Raw genomic sequence first — 18,266 nt, 5'->3', positions numbered from 1 at the left:
GTCCATAACACACCTACACGTTGAGCAGGCAACCCAACTACTCACGGCGCACATCCTCGACGCTACCGAAAAGTTTATTCCCCACGCCTCTGGTGCCCCGCGCAACCAGCGGAGGCCGTGGTGGAATGAGGACGGTAGGCGAGCGCGAGAGGCCCAGAACAAGGCGTGGGGTATCCTTCGTCGGTACTCCACGTCGAGTAACCTCCTTTTGTTCAAACGGGCCAAGGCGTTTGGAAAACGTGTGCGCCGTGAGGCAAAACGACATGGTTGGCGTTCATTCATAACATCAATTAACTCCTACACACAGACATACGAAAAGTATGGACACGAATACGCAAACTCAAAGGACAACAGACACACAGCCTGCCCCTGATTAGTACAACAGGGGACACACTTGAAGACCAGACTGACACTCTTGCACAACACTTCCAACACGTATCTAGTTCAGCATACTACACAAACACTTTCATGAAATACAAACTCGGGGTCGAAAAGAAGCCTTTACAGATCAGCCACTTTTTATAATTCTGAGTTTACACTTCATGAGCTGAGGGGTGCTCTGAACACGTGTAAACCCTCAGCTCCAGGCCCAGACAACATCACATATACTACAATGATTCAGAACTTACCCACCGACACTCCTTCACCTTTTCAACAAGATATGGTTTTTCGGGGCACATTCCGAAGTCTTGGAGGGATGCCATAGTTGTAGCATTCTTGAAAGAAGGGAAGGACCCTTCTTCCCCCGCTAGCTATCGACCCATTGCCTTGACCAGCTGACTGTGCAAGCTTCTCGAGAAGATGACCTGAGGCTTGTGTACTTTTTGGAGTGCAATGGCCTTCTCGAGAGCTGCCAGGCAGGCTTCAGCGCGGGGAGATCCACAAACGATCAACTTGTGGCACTAGAGTCATACATCAAGGATGCCTTCGTGCATAAGCAGTATTGTTTAACTGTGTTTTTCGACCTCGAAAAGGCCTATGACACTGCTTGGCGTTATGGGATCCTTAGTTACCTCAAGTCATTCGGTGTTTCTGGTAATATGTTTAACACCCTTGCTAGTTATTTGTCTGAGAGAACCTTTTGAGTGAGAGTTGGTTCTGCACTGTCAAAGGTACATGTGCAAGAAAATGGCGTGCCGCAAGGTGGAGTGTTGAGCTGTACGCTCTTCATAGTTTATACGAACTCTCTTGGAAAGGCATTGCCACCTACAATCTCGTATTCCATGTATGTAGACGACGTCCAGATATCCTTTAAATCATGCAATATGTCCATCTGCGAACGTCAAGTCCAGCTCAGCGTCGAGAAACTTGCCAGCTGGGTCGACAAGAATGGTTTTAAAATTAATCCTGGAAAGAGCTCCTGCGTTGTGTTCTCCAGGAAGCGCGGGGTCCATCCGGACCCAGACATTTTTCTTCATGGCGTGTCGCTTCCTGTGAACAAGGAGCACAAGTTTTTAGGTGTTGTGTTTGACCACAAACTCACATTAATTTCACACATCAAGGAACTTAAGCATAAATGTCTGAAAACAATGAATATCCTTAAGGTTCTCTCCCACCAATCGTATGGGGCTGACAAAGAACTGCTGCTGCGCTTGTATACTGCTTTGGTTGAGTCTCGTTTGGACTGTGGCTGTGTGGTGTATGGGTCGGCGACTAAAACAGCGTTGCGAATGCTACATTTAGGGCTACGTCTTGCGTCGGGTGCTTTTCGCACTAGCCCTGTCGAGAGTCTGTATGTCAAGTGTAACAAGTGGTCCCTTGAGAACCAACGGACGTACATGGACTTCCCTTATGCTTTTAAAGTTTCATCGCTGAGCAACCATCCTTTTTATCCTGTCTTTAACAATACATCCACATCTGTGCTGTTTGTAAATCGCCCATCCGTTCCTCTTCCCTTTTCGCTTAGAGTGAGAGAGCGAGCATTGGATCTCAACGCTTCATTTTTAGATGTGTACAGGTTACCCTTTTCAAACATTTTACTGCCTTGGCAAGTTCGCCCTGTGTTTTGGGACCTTTCTTTTATGAAACTTGACAAAAATCAGGTACCGCGAGCTGCAATACTGCAGCACTTTCTTACTCTGCAGTTTAAATACCTACGTGCAGAATTTTTCAGTGACGCTTCTAAAACCTCCACTATGGCCTCCTGCGCTGCTCATGGTTCCAATTTCAATGCAGTCACAACCATGAGCATGCACACAACAATTTTTTCTGCAGAAGCGTATGGAATTTTACTGATTGTACGACTCATTCTTGAAAATCAAATTCCCAATTCCATCATCTATACAGATCCCCTGAGTGTTGTTCGCGCACTATCATCACACAAGCTCCCCAAAAACCACATAGTTAGTCTTGTATTCAGCACTATCATGTCTGTGTATGCGCAAAAGCATGAGCTGCTCTGCTGGGTCCCAGGACACGCTGGGATAGCTGGGAACGAGTTGGCAGACGAGAGGGCCGCTGCTGCTGCACTCAGGAACACTGTGGACATAACAACTGTACCATATACAGACCTCAAGCCACACATAAGACAACACTTGCGCAGAACATGGCAAACCCACTGGAACGAACAGACAGACAACAAACTACATGTAATAAAGCCACACTTGGGACGGTAAACTGCTGACTCACACAACAGACACACGGGAGTCGCCTTGGGTAGGCTGTGGATAGGGCACACCCATGCAAAGCACTCGTATCTGCTGACGGGATCTTCTAGACCCTAGTGCAGCAGGTGCGGAGAGGCCCTATCCGTAGTGCACATACCAGTCACATGCAAGGCACTTCACACAACACGACACAAACACTGCAGAGAATTCTACAGACAACATATTCCCCTACATCCATCGCTGTTTCTGGGTGACGACGCCATGGTTTCTGTGAAACGTGTGTTTGAGTATTTGTGAGACGTTAAGTTTTTAAACCTCATTTGCTATCACGCATAATCACATCTGGCTCTATACACCAGCCATCACCATTTTGTTTAATTGATTTTACGATGTCCGGTTTGCACGTTTTTACAGCTACATTCTTGTGGCAATCAGTTCTCTTCATTAAATAACTTCTTCTCTGGCGCTCTTTGCCCGCGTTGGGCTTGCGGCATTAAACTCCAGCCATCATCATCACGAGCGTCATGGGCACATGCAAACATTTCACTCATTCCTAAGCACGGAAAATGGTTGAGCTTAGATCACCTCCGGCCAATTTCTCTCACTTCTTGCATCGGAAAAGTACTAGAACATACAGTCGAATCCCGCTACAACGAAATTGATGGGACGTGCGAAAAATTTCGTTGAAGCGAAAATTCGTTGAGGCGAAATCTGCCCCAACACACCACGGAAAGGCCAGAAAAATAGCCCCGTACGTTTCCGCAACATTGGCAGCATAATACAATGTTTAGAAAAAGGAGTGACGTGCAAGAACTCATGTTTATTTGGATAACAAACATACCAATGGTTATCTGTTTTTTCACCACCCAAAGAACGCGTTACGGAGGGGGGTGAAGATATGCAGGCGCAAAACGTATCACTGTACAACAAGGCGTGCCCACCGAGCTGATTACTTGCAGATAACTGCTAGGCCGTCGGAAGCCCCCCTCTCACTTGTGGCAGGAGCAGTGCCATTATCTTATCCTCCGACAGGGCACGGCAGCTACTGACCTTGGCAGGCAAGACGCGCGCGCTTGCATTTAACATGACCGCGCGCCCGCGACTAAGATAGGATGACTAGGCTTCAAGACCAAACACGCAAACATGATTTTTGCTCTTGGCTATGAAGAATGGTAGAAGGAAAATGGCAAGGACAGCTGCTCACAACGCATACATGACGGCACCGCGCCAGCAGCGGAGCACATTCACATAGACATTCATGCAATTTCAACTGGATACGGATTGGCTGTAGCTCTGGGGCTCCGCCTTGGCGAAGTGGGCCTGCGCCTCGTGTAAAGACGGCCAGCCACATCGTTATCACCATCAAGCAATGGCGTCCGCCTATGAGTTATTTTTTGTTTTGTTTTGGGTGGCGGTGTGGTCGCAACGCGCATGTTTTCGGTGAAACTAAGCGTCCTGAATGTATAAAAAGTTACAGATAGCTGGCGCTATGCTTATTTTATTGTAAAATAATTGTTCGAACCCAGCCCAAATCATCTAAAATTTCGTTGAAGCGAAAGCAAGCCAGACAAATGGTTCGTTGTGGCGAGGACTTTGTTGCATTGACTTCTATGGCTAGCTGACGGGGAATTGGAAATATTTCGTTGAAGCGGAAATTTCGTTGAAGCGGCGTTCGTTGTAGCGGGGTTCGACTGTATTATACATGCCAGACTCACCAAACACATAAACCAAACCAACACCCACCATGTTCGGTTTCCGGGCTGGGCTCTCGACAAATGATGGTCATTGCCAACTCTGCCACAACGTCATTTCTTCCCCCCAACAGTCTGACACAGCAGCGGTTTCAGCAGCAGACCTTACGATAGCCTTTTCCCAGATCTTGCATCAGCCATGGCCTTTCCTCTATCTCCCCTGGCTTACGAACCTGCAATTGCGTCAAAGCTTTCCTTTCCTCACAAACCGCAACCCTCCGACTAGGCACCCTAGAATCTGGCGAGCTTCACCTACCCCCAGTGGGCCCTCTGCAAGGAGCCGTGCTATCCCCTCTCCTGTTCAATGTAGCCCTCCTTCATATCCCAAAAGCTCTAAGCCTCAACGCAGACATCGCACTTGAGCGGAAGTAGTGATGCACGAGTATAGCGGGCACTCTCCAAGCAGTGGCGTCGGCCGTGGTTGAGGGAGCCACTGTAGCCGGCCTCCAATGCTCCCCATCTAAATTAGTACTACTACTCCCTCTGAAGCATGCCAACCGCACTACTCCCAACCACCAAATCTGCATTGACTCAAAGCCTGTGCGAGTCCTCCCAGAAATCAGAATCTTTGGCCTAGTCATAAACCATAACACAGAGTAATCAAGCGCCTTTCTTCACGTTTCCCAAACCCTCGGACTGCTTCACCGCATCGCTTCCAAAAAACGTGGGCTTAATTAAGGAAGCAGATAGGCTCTGCCTCGTTCAAGCATTCGTTGTGGGCCGATTCACCTATGCTCTGCCGTACCTCCTCTCTTCTAATTCAGAACTGGCCAAAATCAATTGCCTTATCTGCACAATATTCAAAGCTGCTCGGCAACTCCCACCCGGCACCTCCACTGCCTGATTAGAAGGAACAGGGGTGTACAACACGGCCCAAGAGTTCATAGAGGTGCACCGCATGAGCCAACTAAGCTGCCTAGCCAAAACTACCCCCAGCAAACTCCTCCTGCAGTGCCCAAACTCAATGCGCCTGTTATTACAGACCCAGAACTCCCCATGCTTACTGACACGCACGCCTGCCTCAAAGTACGCCCCCTACCCCGCAGCATGCTCCCTTATATTCACCAGCGCCACAGAGAGCAACGAACCAAAGCCTTAGCAGAACGCTACGCCATACGGCCCGTCACGGTGTACGTAGTACAGCCACAAGAACTCTTTCCCACTAGCGATTATTAATGCCCCCACGCCCCCACACTCACAATTTGTACCGCGGAACCTGCAACGGTGGCAATCGCACTAGCCCTGTCGCACCGGCCAACCCCTGAATTCACTTTATCCGATCCGAAAAAGGCCATCTGAAATTTTTCTGTGGGTGCCATCTCACCCCAGGATGCAAAATTCACCCGCCACCCAAGTAGAACTGATCTGGACTCCTGCCCACGCTGGGCTTGGACACAATGAGAGGGCTCATGTAACGGCCCGAGTGCTCACCTCCCGGGCATACCCGGGAGGTGAGTGCTCCTGCCCCATTGCTTCCCTCGGAGCCAGGTCAGCTCGCGACAGCCTCTTGGGCTACCACGAGATCACCGCACATTACCGCCTCTCTCGCCTCCGATCCCTTCCCTCAGCTACACGGAAGAACAGCTCTGGAGACTCCTCCAAGCAGAATCCCTACCTAGAAGAGCTCTCCTCCACCGTACTCACGCCTCCCTATTCTCCTCTCCCAACTGCACATCGTGCGGCACGAAGGCCACCCTACAGCACCCCAGGTGGGCCTGCCTCGACGGCCCCTTACCCCCAATCACGACTCCGGAGCAATGGGAGGCGGCGCTGGGCTGCTCTGACCTGATGACACAACAAGCCCTGATGGACAGAGCAGCCAAGGTTGCTGAGCAGCTGCGGCTGCTGGCTACCCGCCCCGCCTAACACAGGGCCCGATTTGAATAAAGTCATGGCCATGACTCTGAGCCATGACTCTGGCTCAAGCCTCTACTTCGAGCCACTGCTTTGTCCCGACTAAGGCGAGACAGCGGGGCACACAGTACCCCTTTTATGAGCATAAAATGATTGGCACTCCATGGCAGCATCTTTCTGGAAAAGGTGCATGTTCAGTGTCTATTTTGGTGACACAGGTAAGGAGTTGTGCAGGTGCATACCAAGTGTGGTGATGCAGTGTTGACCAAGAGCTGTCTTTTCACAATAATGACGTCCGTGAACTGCTTGCCTCGTAGATAAACCTTTGCGAATTCTATTTTTGCTGTCGTGGAAATCGGGCATACATGATAACACTGTCAATCCCTCAATGGGACTGAGAGTGTGCTGAAATTGATAACAATAAATACGGTAGCAAATCATGTCATGGACAGTGCAGTACCAAGGAATGCACTTCCCACTCTGGCATTGTTCCATGGCGTTGCCCTTACTTTTTTATCTGTGACTTTGCAAGCTGATTGGCTCAAATGTAAAAATGGCACCGAATTATGGAAGCCAGTGTGGACAAGTGAAGTAGGGGCGAAGTTTTGGGTGTCCATGCTGGTTGGGCAACACATCCCCATCACTGATACGAGGGAAACCTTGAAAACTGAAGCGAAGCAAAGGATGAGCAAACAACAGGTGCCATCGTGTTGGAGAGCCTGCCGCTTCACCGAGTAAGAAGAGCGGCTTCAGGGCAGTGCAGCTAACAGGGGCTACATGAGCACTGTTCCGAGTTCAGTTGGGTGGCACAACAGAAGATGCTGATGTCAAGCAGCCCTGTTAATTGATTGCGCCTGCTCAGGATGACGTGGGTGAGACACTCTATCATATGCACTGCAGCTGGGGTAAGCTGTCAGTAATCATGGTGGAAGCATTTATCGAGTGGCCTCTTAGTCCGGAGCCCCATGGGGCAATACTCCTCTCGCCAGGTTTTCCCTCAGCTCGTGGGGAGAGGGGAAGGGAGATTGCGTGGCATTCCCCAGTCAGCTGACGTGGGGGACTGTTTCATCTTCTGGGGGAAGACTCGGATGTGGGGCAGGGCAGTGTAGCAGAGTCTGGATTTCTTGGAACGTGACTGATGGGGAGTGCACAGGCTTGCTGACGGGCTGATCAAGAGTGTCCCTACAAGGTGCAGCGGGAGCGTCTTTTGAGCAGAGGAGGCCACCTTCCCCGCATGCAGCTGTTAGTGTGTGAAAGTGGGAGTGGATAATGACCAGGGCTACTTCTTCCAGGGCGCGGATACGGCTGCGGAGTTGACGAACACACCTGGAAATGTGGCAGTGCATTGCGTGGGCCCCAGTTGCGAACCATTGCACATTGCCCCGCAATCCTGCCAAGGACAAAGCAGCTGCAGAAATGTGGCCTTCTGCTTGGCATCTGCAGAACTTCGGGGCCTGGGGCTCCCTCAGGTTGGGTCGCTCGTGCCTTGAGCAGTGCCAGCATTGGGCCAGTCACTTTTGTGTTGTTGTTCGACTGCGGTTCAGGTTGCAGGGTACGCAAAGTTCGAGAGGAGACGCAAACCAGGGACGCGGCAGCGTTGAGCGAGAAGGCCCTCCCTGTGCTCCTTCAATTATCAGTCCGGCAGTTGTCTGAGGCGCAATTCATTTTGCTTGTGCTGTAGATGCGGGGCATGCCAAAGGGTGTCCAACTTGTGTCTTGCGCCCCGCCATTTGCTAGCTCCTCTTCAGTGCCCCATTGGAAGCCTGACTCGCTGCTTGCCTGTGCTGCGCGCACTGCAGTGGCGGACCCGTACTGCGTGGTGCAGTGCGAGGGCCAGTCGGTGCGCTCGGCCATTTGCCGGGGCACCGTGGACCCTGTGTGGAACCTGAGCGTCATCTTCTACCGCAAGGACTCCTCCACGCCCATCAAGATACAGGTAGGACCAGGGGCTGTGTCCTGGCTCTGCAGCAGCAGCACGGGCCCTGCAACTTTACTACTGCTGTGCACATTTTCAAATCTTCGGCTTATCAAAGCAAGCACTAATGAGAGCGATACAATGAGAGTTCAGATGCAATTGCATTGCTAGGAAAGTTGCAAAATAGTATTTTCAAAGTATTTGGAAGTTCGAGAAACACAAATGGGAAAAGGACGTGGAATTATGTGTTGTTGAGCATGAGAAACGCCCAGCTAAAACACGTGCAGAATGCATTCTTTGCAATGAGCTAGAACCAGTTAAGCATGAGTTGTCCAGCTCTTTGAGCGCTTGCGACATGTTCCAGCACTCTGCTTGCGGCAGCAGGCTCTGACATGTGGCTGAGAAGAAGGGGCAGGAGGAAGGGGGGGCACCGCTCTATACAGACCCTAAAAAAGGCAGACACGTCCTCACCCGGTAGCTGGTACACAACACAAAACAAGGTCTCCCCCCGCACGGGGCACCTTGAGTAATCTTGGGGACAGTATTGGCAGCATCGCGGACCCCGAGCCCCCGAACATAAGCTGTAGTCAACCGTGGCGATGTGTTTATAGGTTGAGCGTGAGAAACCACGAACGGTAGCCGTTGGAGTCGTGGTCAAGCTCCGGCGGATGTTTGCCAGGCAGGGGGCTCCGGGACCTCTCATGCTATCAGGGTAAGGTTTGAGAAGGAAGTACCCCCCCCCAAACGTGATTGGTCCCTGAAAAGGGGCCGCACTGAAGTTTCTTTTCTTCCTTTGCAATCCGACGCCCGATAATTTCTCACGCTTTTTGTTCATGGAATCTCTTGATAAGACAAAGCCCATCACTTCCCAGTTCATGTTTCTAATCTCCAAGTACAAGGCTAAGAAACTCACAACGGGAGAAGTCCTGATTGAAGTTGTGGAGTTCTACATTTCACACACTAGTGATTTCCCACCCCGCAGCCATCCGCACTCAGCAAGCATGCGAGCGCCGGCTGCGGACGGGTACGTTGTTTGCGGAGACAGACAAAGGCAGGAGGCGGCGAGGGCAAAACATCAATGACAGCATTTATTGCAAAGTGCAAATCAAATATACTGCATACAGACTAATCGTAGGCCGTAACGGTAACCGTGGGAGCGAGACATTAAACAACGCTAGAGATCGAGATGGTTCGACTCACCGATGGCATACCGGAGCAGCGGAGCGCTGCGGAGTGCGAACGCGGGTGCAGTCTCCCAGCTTGTCCGGTAGCGTCCCATTGTGGTGCGTTCCCCAGGTCAGGGCCAGCGCCCCGAAACGTCCGCGCGCTACCGGATCCCCAAGACAAGAGAGCGTCATCTCGTCATATGACAACCCACCAGACCTCGCCTTTTTGGTGGCGCTAGTATCGAGGAAGAACTGGTTCTCGGGTAAGGCAGAGGGGAAAAGGGTCAACGCCTCCACCAGGGCGACAACAAACCGTCCGGTCGCTGGCGCCCTCCCGTATGGTTCCCGTCGCGTGAGCGAGGCGCGTTGTGCGCCGGCCGCGATGGGAAGCTAGCCAGAAAGGGATTCGCGTGAAAGTCGCGATCCCCACATCCCTCCCTACTAAATTCCTTGCATACGCCGGTAAGAGCTGACTACAGGACTAGAGGCGGCGAAAGTTCGTTCGTCGATTAAATCGTTAGTCACTGCATCGTGTTGCCTACGCCGGCTTCCACTCGTCCAATGCCACCGCTGGTAGTGTACCAGCAGGCCCGGTCGTCGCCCGCTGATGTCTGCAGGCAGGTAGCTCCGGGAAGAATCGCACCAGCCAACCCAAGCAAGCGTTGCTCAAGTGGCGGCACATCCGTGATGGCCCGTGGCCGCCGAGCGATCAGAGACTGCCGACTCTCTCAGCCAGGCTGGTGGCGGCATGCCGCACCGCACCGCTTCAGCAGGCTCGGCAGCTCGCCCGGAACAGTAGACAGCAGCATAAACACGCTCCGTCATGTGGTCCAAGCCGGGGTGGCTTCGCTGCACAAAGAAACTCCCCGCACCTTCAGTGTACGGCAGAAAAAATAGCTCTCCGACCGCACCGCCTTTGTGGCGCGATCCTAACGACAACTGCCGAGTTGTCGTTAGGAGTCCTTGCGGTAGTTGTGAAAAGTTTAAACAGGAAAAATAGATGATTGCCTTGAAAGTCAACGAGAACGTCAGCTTCCCAGAGGCGCCAAAGACATGCGCCTCTTACCCTCTGGGGAAGTACGCCGATGCAGCTCGCCAGGGGGCGGAGCGGCATCTGGCTTCAGTGGAAACCCAGTGCCGGTAGTCAGACCTGGTCCCGCCCCCCAGCCCCCATACCACTCGCTGAGCCAGCAGTGGCTGTGGTGGCAACCACATCTGTTGGGGATGCCTCTGCATCCACTGTTTCCTCTCCACCAGCCCAAAGCACACGCGAGGGCACGGAGGAGATGTGGACGGAGGAACCGGTGGCAGCTCCCACCCCCATTGCACCGCCTGTGCCACCTTGGGCGCTCCTGACGCCCTCGGCGGTCGCGGCTCGAACGAAGGGCACCAGTAAAGGTGCAAAGTCCAGGGGGTCTGGTCCACCTGGTACCCGCCCCCCAAACCTAATGATGAGATGGATGTGGGACCTTTCCTGTCTGCTTCGCAGCAGAACGAGCGGGTCCCTTCATCCAAGCCTCCAGAGAGGCCGAAAAAAACCCCTGTGAGAGTTCAAGCCCCGAAAGACGACACATAAACAACACACTCCAGTAGCTCTGAAGACTTCATAATGGGAAGAGAAAACATAATCCAATGGAACTGCAGAGGCTGTCTTAAAAATCTTGATGGTATCTATGAGTTGCGGCATTCCAATCAGCCAAGTGTGATGCGTCTCCAAGAAACCCATTTAAACTCCACGCACACAAATTTCTTGAATAGTTATGTAGCGGCCACTTTGTCATCAACAGCAAGCGCCCACCATCATCATCATCGGCCGCTGCCTCCATCGTCAGCAGCGCGTGGTCTCGACACACGGCGAGCCACGCGACACAGAACATCATGGCCTCCGCGCTGCTCGGCCGCACTCCACGGGCTGCTCCCTGATTCTCGGCCCATGTTGTCGTCCCCACGCAACTCTAAATAATGTAGGCCCTGCCGCACCGCCTCATCGGCCGCCTACATGGTATTTAGGAGGGATGGAGGTGGTGGCACATCCTCAGGCGGTGTGACCATCACTGCCCAAAAATCCTTGGCGTGCCACACTGTTCAACTACAGATCATCCTAGAGGCTGTGGCCATTCCAACCATAATCTTTAATAGGCTTATAACACTATGCTCACTTTACATCCCTCCTGACTTCCAGCTCAGATTTTGAGGGTCCGGTAGATCAGTTACCCGAACTACAGTGGCTAGAATAGGAAAGTGTGATTAGCGGCATGCAGCGCCTGCGAGGCACTTTGAAGCCGCCGACAGGGATCCGCGAGGGGGCGCGCACGATCGTTTACACGTCGCCGGGTGAGGCGCGCGCAGATCGTCTGCAATGTGATTGCCGCTTTGACCAGAGAGAAGCACACTTTGCTTCCTGTTCCGTAGCAAGTTTAGAGGTGCATTAAGTTCCGCAAAAGCAGAGCCACAGTTTTGTGCCGGGCCGCTCTGCGGTGTACAAGTCCTGCAAAAAGAAACTGTCGATCGTTGTTTGGCGTTCCGAAGGGCACGCGTCTGTATTGACGCAGTGGCGACGAGCAATACCACGTACTGAGAAACGGCTCAAGGAAAGCACCGCTGTATGCGAGCTACACTTCGGAAAAAGGTACAGCTCCCGGCATATTGAACATACCGTGAATGGAGAAGTTGTCTGAATCTACAGGGGCAGGCCTCGGTTGCCCCCGGAGCTGTTCCCACGCAATTTCCAATCTTCCGAAGTACCAGCCGAAACAACTTCCCCGAGCAGGAAGTGTCAAGCGAGAAGCTCAACCGCGGCCACACCCAGCAATAAAACACTAAGGATGGTGACTACCCTGTGAGTGCAGAGTTTGAAGAACCCCCATGCTCTTTTTCTGTCAAGAACTTGACCCCACTTCGGCAACATGAGGAATGTTTCGCCATTCACAGTGGCTTACAGAGTGTGTCGCACTGCGCGGGATAAAGCCAAAGCCCGTACACGTACCCTTGCAGACATTGGAAGCACTTACGAAACATCTGACATACTGAAGAAGCCTGCCACTCTCCCCGTCCATGACTATCAAATTCGTTAGGGTCCTCTAGCTGCACTTTTACACGAAGGCATTGAAAAAGGAGAAGGCATGCCTTTTTGTGAAAAAGGAAAAGGCATTTAAAGCTCAATTGCCTCACGTAACAGCAGAATCGAACGTCGAAAACGCTTTTCCGAAGACAATTCGAGAAAAAATGTTTGAATGTCTTCACACACACACGCACGCGCACACACACACACACACACACACACACACACACACACGCACACACACACACACACACACACACACACACATACACACAAAGAAATCGCAGCAAAAGGCAAGGCCCATTGAGCAAAGAAAGTTGATGGCTTCAAGCCTTTGCAATTATGAACGGATCATGAGAAATTCACCAAAATTGAGTAGTTTTTGTCTGTTTGTAACGAGCACATCGAAAATAAGACGTGTTTACCAGAATTCCACAATCCACAATTCTCTGATTTGCTTCATAAGTGTCCGAGCCAGCCAGCTATATTCAGCTGTCAAAGTGCGCCCAGTCGGTTGCAAACTTCAATTGTAGTACTTTAAAGGGACCCTGCAACACTTGCCATCGACTACTAGTAATGTATTTTGGGATAAAGTCTATTGTCCTAGAAATCTCCTTCCGCAAGAATTATGAAAATCCGTTCACAATTAACGGAACTACGCGCGATGAGAAATCGCGCATAATCGTTCCCTCTCAACTCGACCGCGGGCAACGCGACGAAAGCTGCGCGCTCTCTCCCGGAGAGGGGGGCGGCTCGCGGCGTTCTCTTCGGCGGCCTTCGATATATCACATGCCGGGTAGTTTTCTCCTTTTCTCCGCAACGCGGAGGGGCCTATTTCCGGTCTGGTGCCACAAAAAAGCAGGCATGGGTGCCTGCTTGCAAGTGCGCGCTCGGGCTGGTAGGGTGTTTTTGAAGCAATAAACGTTTGTAGTCGAGTGGTCCCGTTGAAAGGGAAGTATTGAGCTCATCACTCAAACTCTGCGCACACTCAAAACACAAAAGAAACGGCAAAACTGTGCCTACAGGTTCAGGCATAGAGGAGGTTCGTACACAGCGATGACGACGACGGAAATGGGAGAATCTACCCGCGAAGTTGACCAGTGACAGCCGATCGGGCAGCCATGGCCTATGTGACGTCCCTCAGGCCATGCATAATGAGGACAACTGAAGAGAGAGCGGTTTGGTTTTCCGCGTCTTTCACATCGATTTGCGCGCTCACCGCTTCACGTGCACGTGTAATATTTGGCTCAGGTATTCCTGGCAGTGTAATCTAAACATTGCGCAGGTTTACTTGCACTGCTCAAAGAGTGTTGCAGGGTCCCTTTAAAGGGTACTGACACAAAATTTTGAAGGCGAGATAACTTCGGAAATAGATTGGTGTGGACACATATACATCATCTGCAAAATATCAGCAGCGAATACAGCCTAGAACATATTTAAAATCAATTTTAAAGTGTGAGAAACACAATCAAGCAGCCAGTAGAGGACCACGTGCAATCGACATCCCGTGGGTATTTTGTAAATAAACCACATCCACACACGTCACGAGTTTGTGTTTGCCGCTTCTGCACTGCCGAGTTTTTCGTCAGCTCGCCCGGCTCGCCGCTCCAATCGGAGGGCCGGAGGGCGGAGCTTCTGCTCTCGAGAACGAACGTCCCGATCGTTGGCGACGGAGACGCCGTGAATTCGTCAGCTCATCGGGCAGCTTGCCGCGACCAAAGTTCTACAGCGATTCCAGGCACTATGTTTCTATTACTGTTTATTACCATTGGATGCGAAAACGCGCCGGAGGCACGAAAAGCCCACTGAGCTAGCCGCACGGTCACTGTGCAGGCGGCGGCCACGGCCGCGAAGTGGCCCAGGCCGGCGCAGGTAGCTCGAGTGATAGCTTGTTACAGCTGCACGAAATTGCACCCAAGTCCCATCCACGGCAGTTTATATGAGAAAGGAGTTAATGATGCGATGGCGGGTTTCATTAAAAATTGTCATCTGCACCGCTTACGAGAGTGGCAATCGAATATCCGCCGCAGTGCTAAGCCGAACACATATGTAGACGGACCTGTAGGCAGACCGCCCGGCTGCTCCCAGCGCGCGTCGTTCTCTTTGCACTCGCAGCGGCTGCGTCACGTCCACGGTCGCTTTTTAATTAAGCGGCTCACGAGGTCAGTACGTGGGGGCATTGGCAGAAACTGCCGGCGACATGGATTCGACAGGGCTATGGCAGCTTTGCTCTGTGACATCCCTCCGACGGTCACGGGGTCAGCTTTATTCACACAAAATCCATCGTTTTGCGGCACCCGCCGCGGTGGCTCAGTGGCTAAGGCGTTGCGCTGCTGAGCACGAGGTCGCGGGTTCGATTCCCGGCCGCGGCGGCCGCTTTTCTGATGGAGGCGAAAAGCAAAAACGCCCGTGTGTACGAGATTTCGGCGCACGATAAAGATCCCCAGGTGGTCAAAATTAATCCGGAGCCCTCCACTACGGCGCGCCTCATCGCCTGCGTTGCGTCGGCGCGTTAAACCCTACAAATCAATCAATCATCGTTTTGCGGCACCCGCTGAAACCGAAACTGCGACTGGCAGCATTAAAAATGCCTCTAATTAAACAACGGTTGCACGCTGAAGCAAATGAGGTTTCTAAAGACTATCAGACACACTAGTTGTCTGTGTGTAAGCACAGTGTGTATGTAGAGTGTAAATATGTATGTGTATACAGCGTGTAAATATTTACAGTGCATGCATAGGGGTTTCTAACACTTACTAACAACTAAGGGAGGGAGTATGTTATATTCAGTTTCGGTTTACTTTGTGTTCTTTGACCCCCAGGGGGCGCGTCTGTCCTTTATGTATATATTCGATGTGTTAAGTACAATAAACGTCTTTCGTACGGTGGTGCTGCCGGTGCTTACGTCCTTCGCAAACACCACAGCATGTACTTCTGGCGATGTCAGCCTTTTTTCCCCCATGTTCGACAGCGTTAATTACGCTTAATTAAATTAGTGAAATCGGCTACCCTGCCGCTCATGCCGCTGGTCGCACACACACACATACAAAAAAAAAAACTAATGGCACTGGCTTGGCTTCGCTGCACCAACGATCCAACTGCCAACATTGTTGCCAGACAACAGTTTTCTTGCCAAAGTAAACAAAGAAAAAGCATATCGGGTGCCGACCTCGTGGAAGACCGCTATAAACATTCAGTCGGAACTATTTTCACCTAAAATTTAGTCTGTTGTAGCCGATAGTCTGGTCTAGCCGGGTCTGTTATGGCCGGAGTGGACTCCATTTAAAATGCATGGGGACCAGACAAATCAACAGTAATGGCCTGTTGTAACCGGAAGTCCGCTGTTGCCGGATCCGCTGTAACGAGCGTAGACTGTATTGTTCAAAGCTAGTTGTACATAGTTTGGAAGACATCACAACTTTGTTCAGTCTTCTGCATTCTACCACTAGATCGAAGTTTTCTTTTTTCAGCGCTGCGTTTTCTTTCTCAACCTTTGTTTAGTGCGTAGCCATGGTGTCAAACTGAGTGTTGAAAAACTGCATAGAAAGCGTTAGTTCTTTGAATTCCTCCTTAATTCTTTCTGTATTGCTGCCCGCATATCCTGCATTTCCAGCATGAAGTCCTACAAGAACTTTGCAATTTCAGAGGGCGTCTCATTTTGGCAACCACATTTTGGCAGCAGCGGAACAAGTGAATACGCCAGCCGAAAAACAAGACACAAACCTGTGTTTTAAAACTGTCACAATTAGTGCAGTGCCCTACGGTGGCTGCTGCGGCCAAACGAAGCTTGGCCGGTCCTTTCAGAGGCTTTTATCGGTGGTGCTCCCGTCGGTCATCCATGCGCAGACTCCTCTTCGCAGCCGTCGCTTCACTGGCAGCGGCAGCACATGTGGCGAAGCACTTGCCGCCAGACAGGCAAAGCGAGCAGCTGCCATGGGCTTCGAAGGGCGATGAGGCAAAGCTGGTCCAGCAAAGAAAACGCCAAAGGCCCAGCAAGACCATATAGGGCAGGATCTGGATTTTAAAGGGGCCCTACAGCACTTACCGTTGACAACTCGGAATGTATTTTGGGATAAAGTCCCAGCAATCTCCTCCCGCAAGAATTATGAAAATCCGTTTACTATCACCGAAGCCGCAGGGGATGAAAAATCGCACATAAGCGTTCCCTCTCTACTCAACTGCAGTTTTAGGGACGAAAGCTGCGTGCTCTCTCCCGGAGAGGGGGGCGGCTGGTGGCGTTCTCTCCAGTCGCCTGCGATATATCACAGGCCGGGGAGTTTTCTCTATCTCTCCACAACATGGAGGGGCCTATTTCCGGTGTGGTGTATCTATAAAGCAGGCATTGATGCCCGCTTGCAAGCGCACGCTAGGCTGACAGGGTGTTTTGGCAGCAATAAACGTTTGCTGGTGAGTGGACTGGTTGAAACGGAAGTATTTTGTTGGTATGCACTGTATGCATACTAAAACTGTATGCACTCAAAACTGTTCGCAAAGGTTCAGACATAGAAGAGGTTAGTGCACAATGCCGATGAAATGCGAGAAATAAACCATGAAGTTGACCAGCAACAGCCAGTTGGACATCCACCGCTGTTATGATGTAATTACAGCGGTGCATAATGAGGGATACTGAAGAGAGCACGGTTGGTTTTTCTGTGTATTTCACAGTGATTTGCGAGCTTACCACTTTACGTGCCCGTGTAATATTTGACTCGGGTATTCCTAGCACTGTAATTTAAACTTCGCGCACATTTATTAGCACTGCTCAAAGCGTGTTGCATGGTCCCTTTAAAAGGGCAGCAATTAGTGCAGTGCTGTATTGCTGAAAGTCAACCTTTTTATTACCTGTAATACTCCTTTAATGTAGGACATCAGAAAGGCAATAAATCTTATCCAGCTTCGTCCTGCAAGAAACCACGACTAACATTTCGTAAGACAGGCGGCAACACTGCACACCAGTTCACCAACTCACCATGCCTGTTATCAGGCCGTTCAGTCAGTTTTGGTGTCCACTTATTTTGTATGTTTATATTAGGCATCCTGTGCAGTTTGCAGGACCTATGACGAGAAGATTCTTGTGCCCGTGGCGCCAGTCTGCTTTGAATGTAAAATTCATTTGTTAGTACAGGAAAAGGCATGAGTGAGCAGAAGTTTGGAAAGTGGGGATGGTAGTAGCACTAAAGCATGACATTGCAATTTTCCTGCAGGTGTGGAACAGCCACATGCTGATGGACACGTACATGGCCAAGGCGTACGTGGAGGCTCCCCTGGGCACGGAGTACCAGATCCTGGAGCTGCCCCTGGTGGGCAGCGGCACCCGTCCACTGCCGGAAAACCTGTCCCGGGGGGCACTGGGCACCCTGCTGGTCGAGGTCTCCACCACCGACGACTTGCTAGCCGTGTGACGACTGTGACAGGGGCAATAAATAGACGCGAAATAACAACAGGATTGGGTGTCTCTGCCAGCAGAACAGTCGCAACTGGGAAGCGCACCTCCACACCTTCTTCAGCAAAACTGCTCACGGCAAACACTCACCTGCAGCCTCCTCATGCTGTACTTGGCTGTAGTTTCACCCAAAGCGGCACACACCCCATACATGGACGCAAAAAAGCAGCAGAATTCGCCTGTGGTACGTATTCACTCTGGACTAGTGGTTTATGAATGGGAACTGGTGAGTGGTTGGCCTTTGTGAACAGCACTCACACGGGCAGCAGTTGCGTTTGTCATTAGCCACACTTGGTGTACATGCCAATAGGCAGTGTGCGGCACCTGAAAAGGGCACTGCGACACAACCACAATTGCCATGCGGTACCCATAAACAATGTGGCTCACTGTTTCGCTACAACGAAGCCACACTTGGCATGTGGTGCCCACTAGAAGCATGCGACACCTGAAGAGGGCCCACTACTCTACCC

The 18,266-nt window shown here is 51.3% G+C and overlaps 1 protein-coding gene across 2 annotated transcripts in view; it reads left to right on the top strand.

Annotated features, from left to right (window-relative positions):
• Nucleotides 1-17,796, top strand: part of LOC144168771 (calpain-5-like) — a 189,319-nt gene extending 171,523 nt beyond the window's left edge. For both annotated transcript variants that reach the window (XM_077697737.1, XM_077697736.1), the window contains 2 exons: nt 8,011-8,147; nt 17,558-17,796. In XM_077697737.1, the coding sequence (XP_077553863.1) occupies nt 8,011-8,147; nt 17,558-17,755 (335 nt within the window). In that variant the 3' untranslated portion in view covers nt 17,756-17,796. The remainder of the gene's footprint in view (nt 1-8,010; nt 8,148-17,557) is intronic.
• Nucleotides 17,797-18,266: the final 470 nt, after the last annotated feature.

This window comes from Haemaphysalis longicornis, unplaced genomic scaffold (assembly GCF_048455015.1).
Source record: "Haemaphysalis longicornis isolate Haplotype H1 unplaced genomic scaffold, Haemaphysalis longicornis Haplotype H1 scaffold_2, whole genome shotgun sequence".
In the NCBI taxonomy this organism is placed as follows: domain Eukaryota; kingdom Metazoa; phylum Arthropoda; class Arachnida; order Ixodida; family Ixodidae; genus Haemaphysalis; species Haemaphysalis longicornis.
Note: the sequence above shows the minus strand (reverse complement) of the source record. Positions and strands in the feature narration are given on the sequence as shown.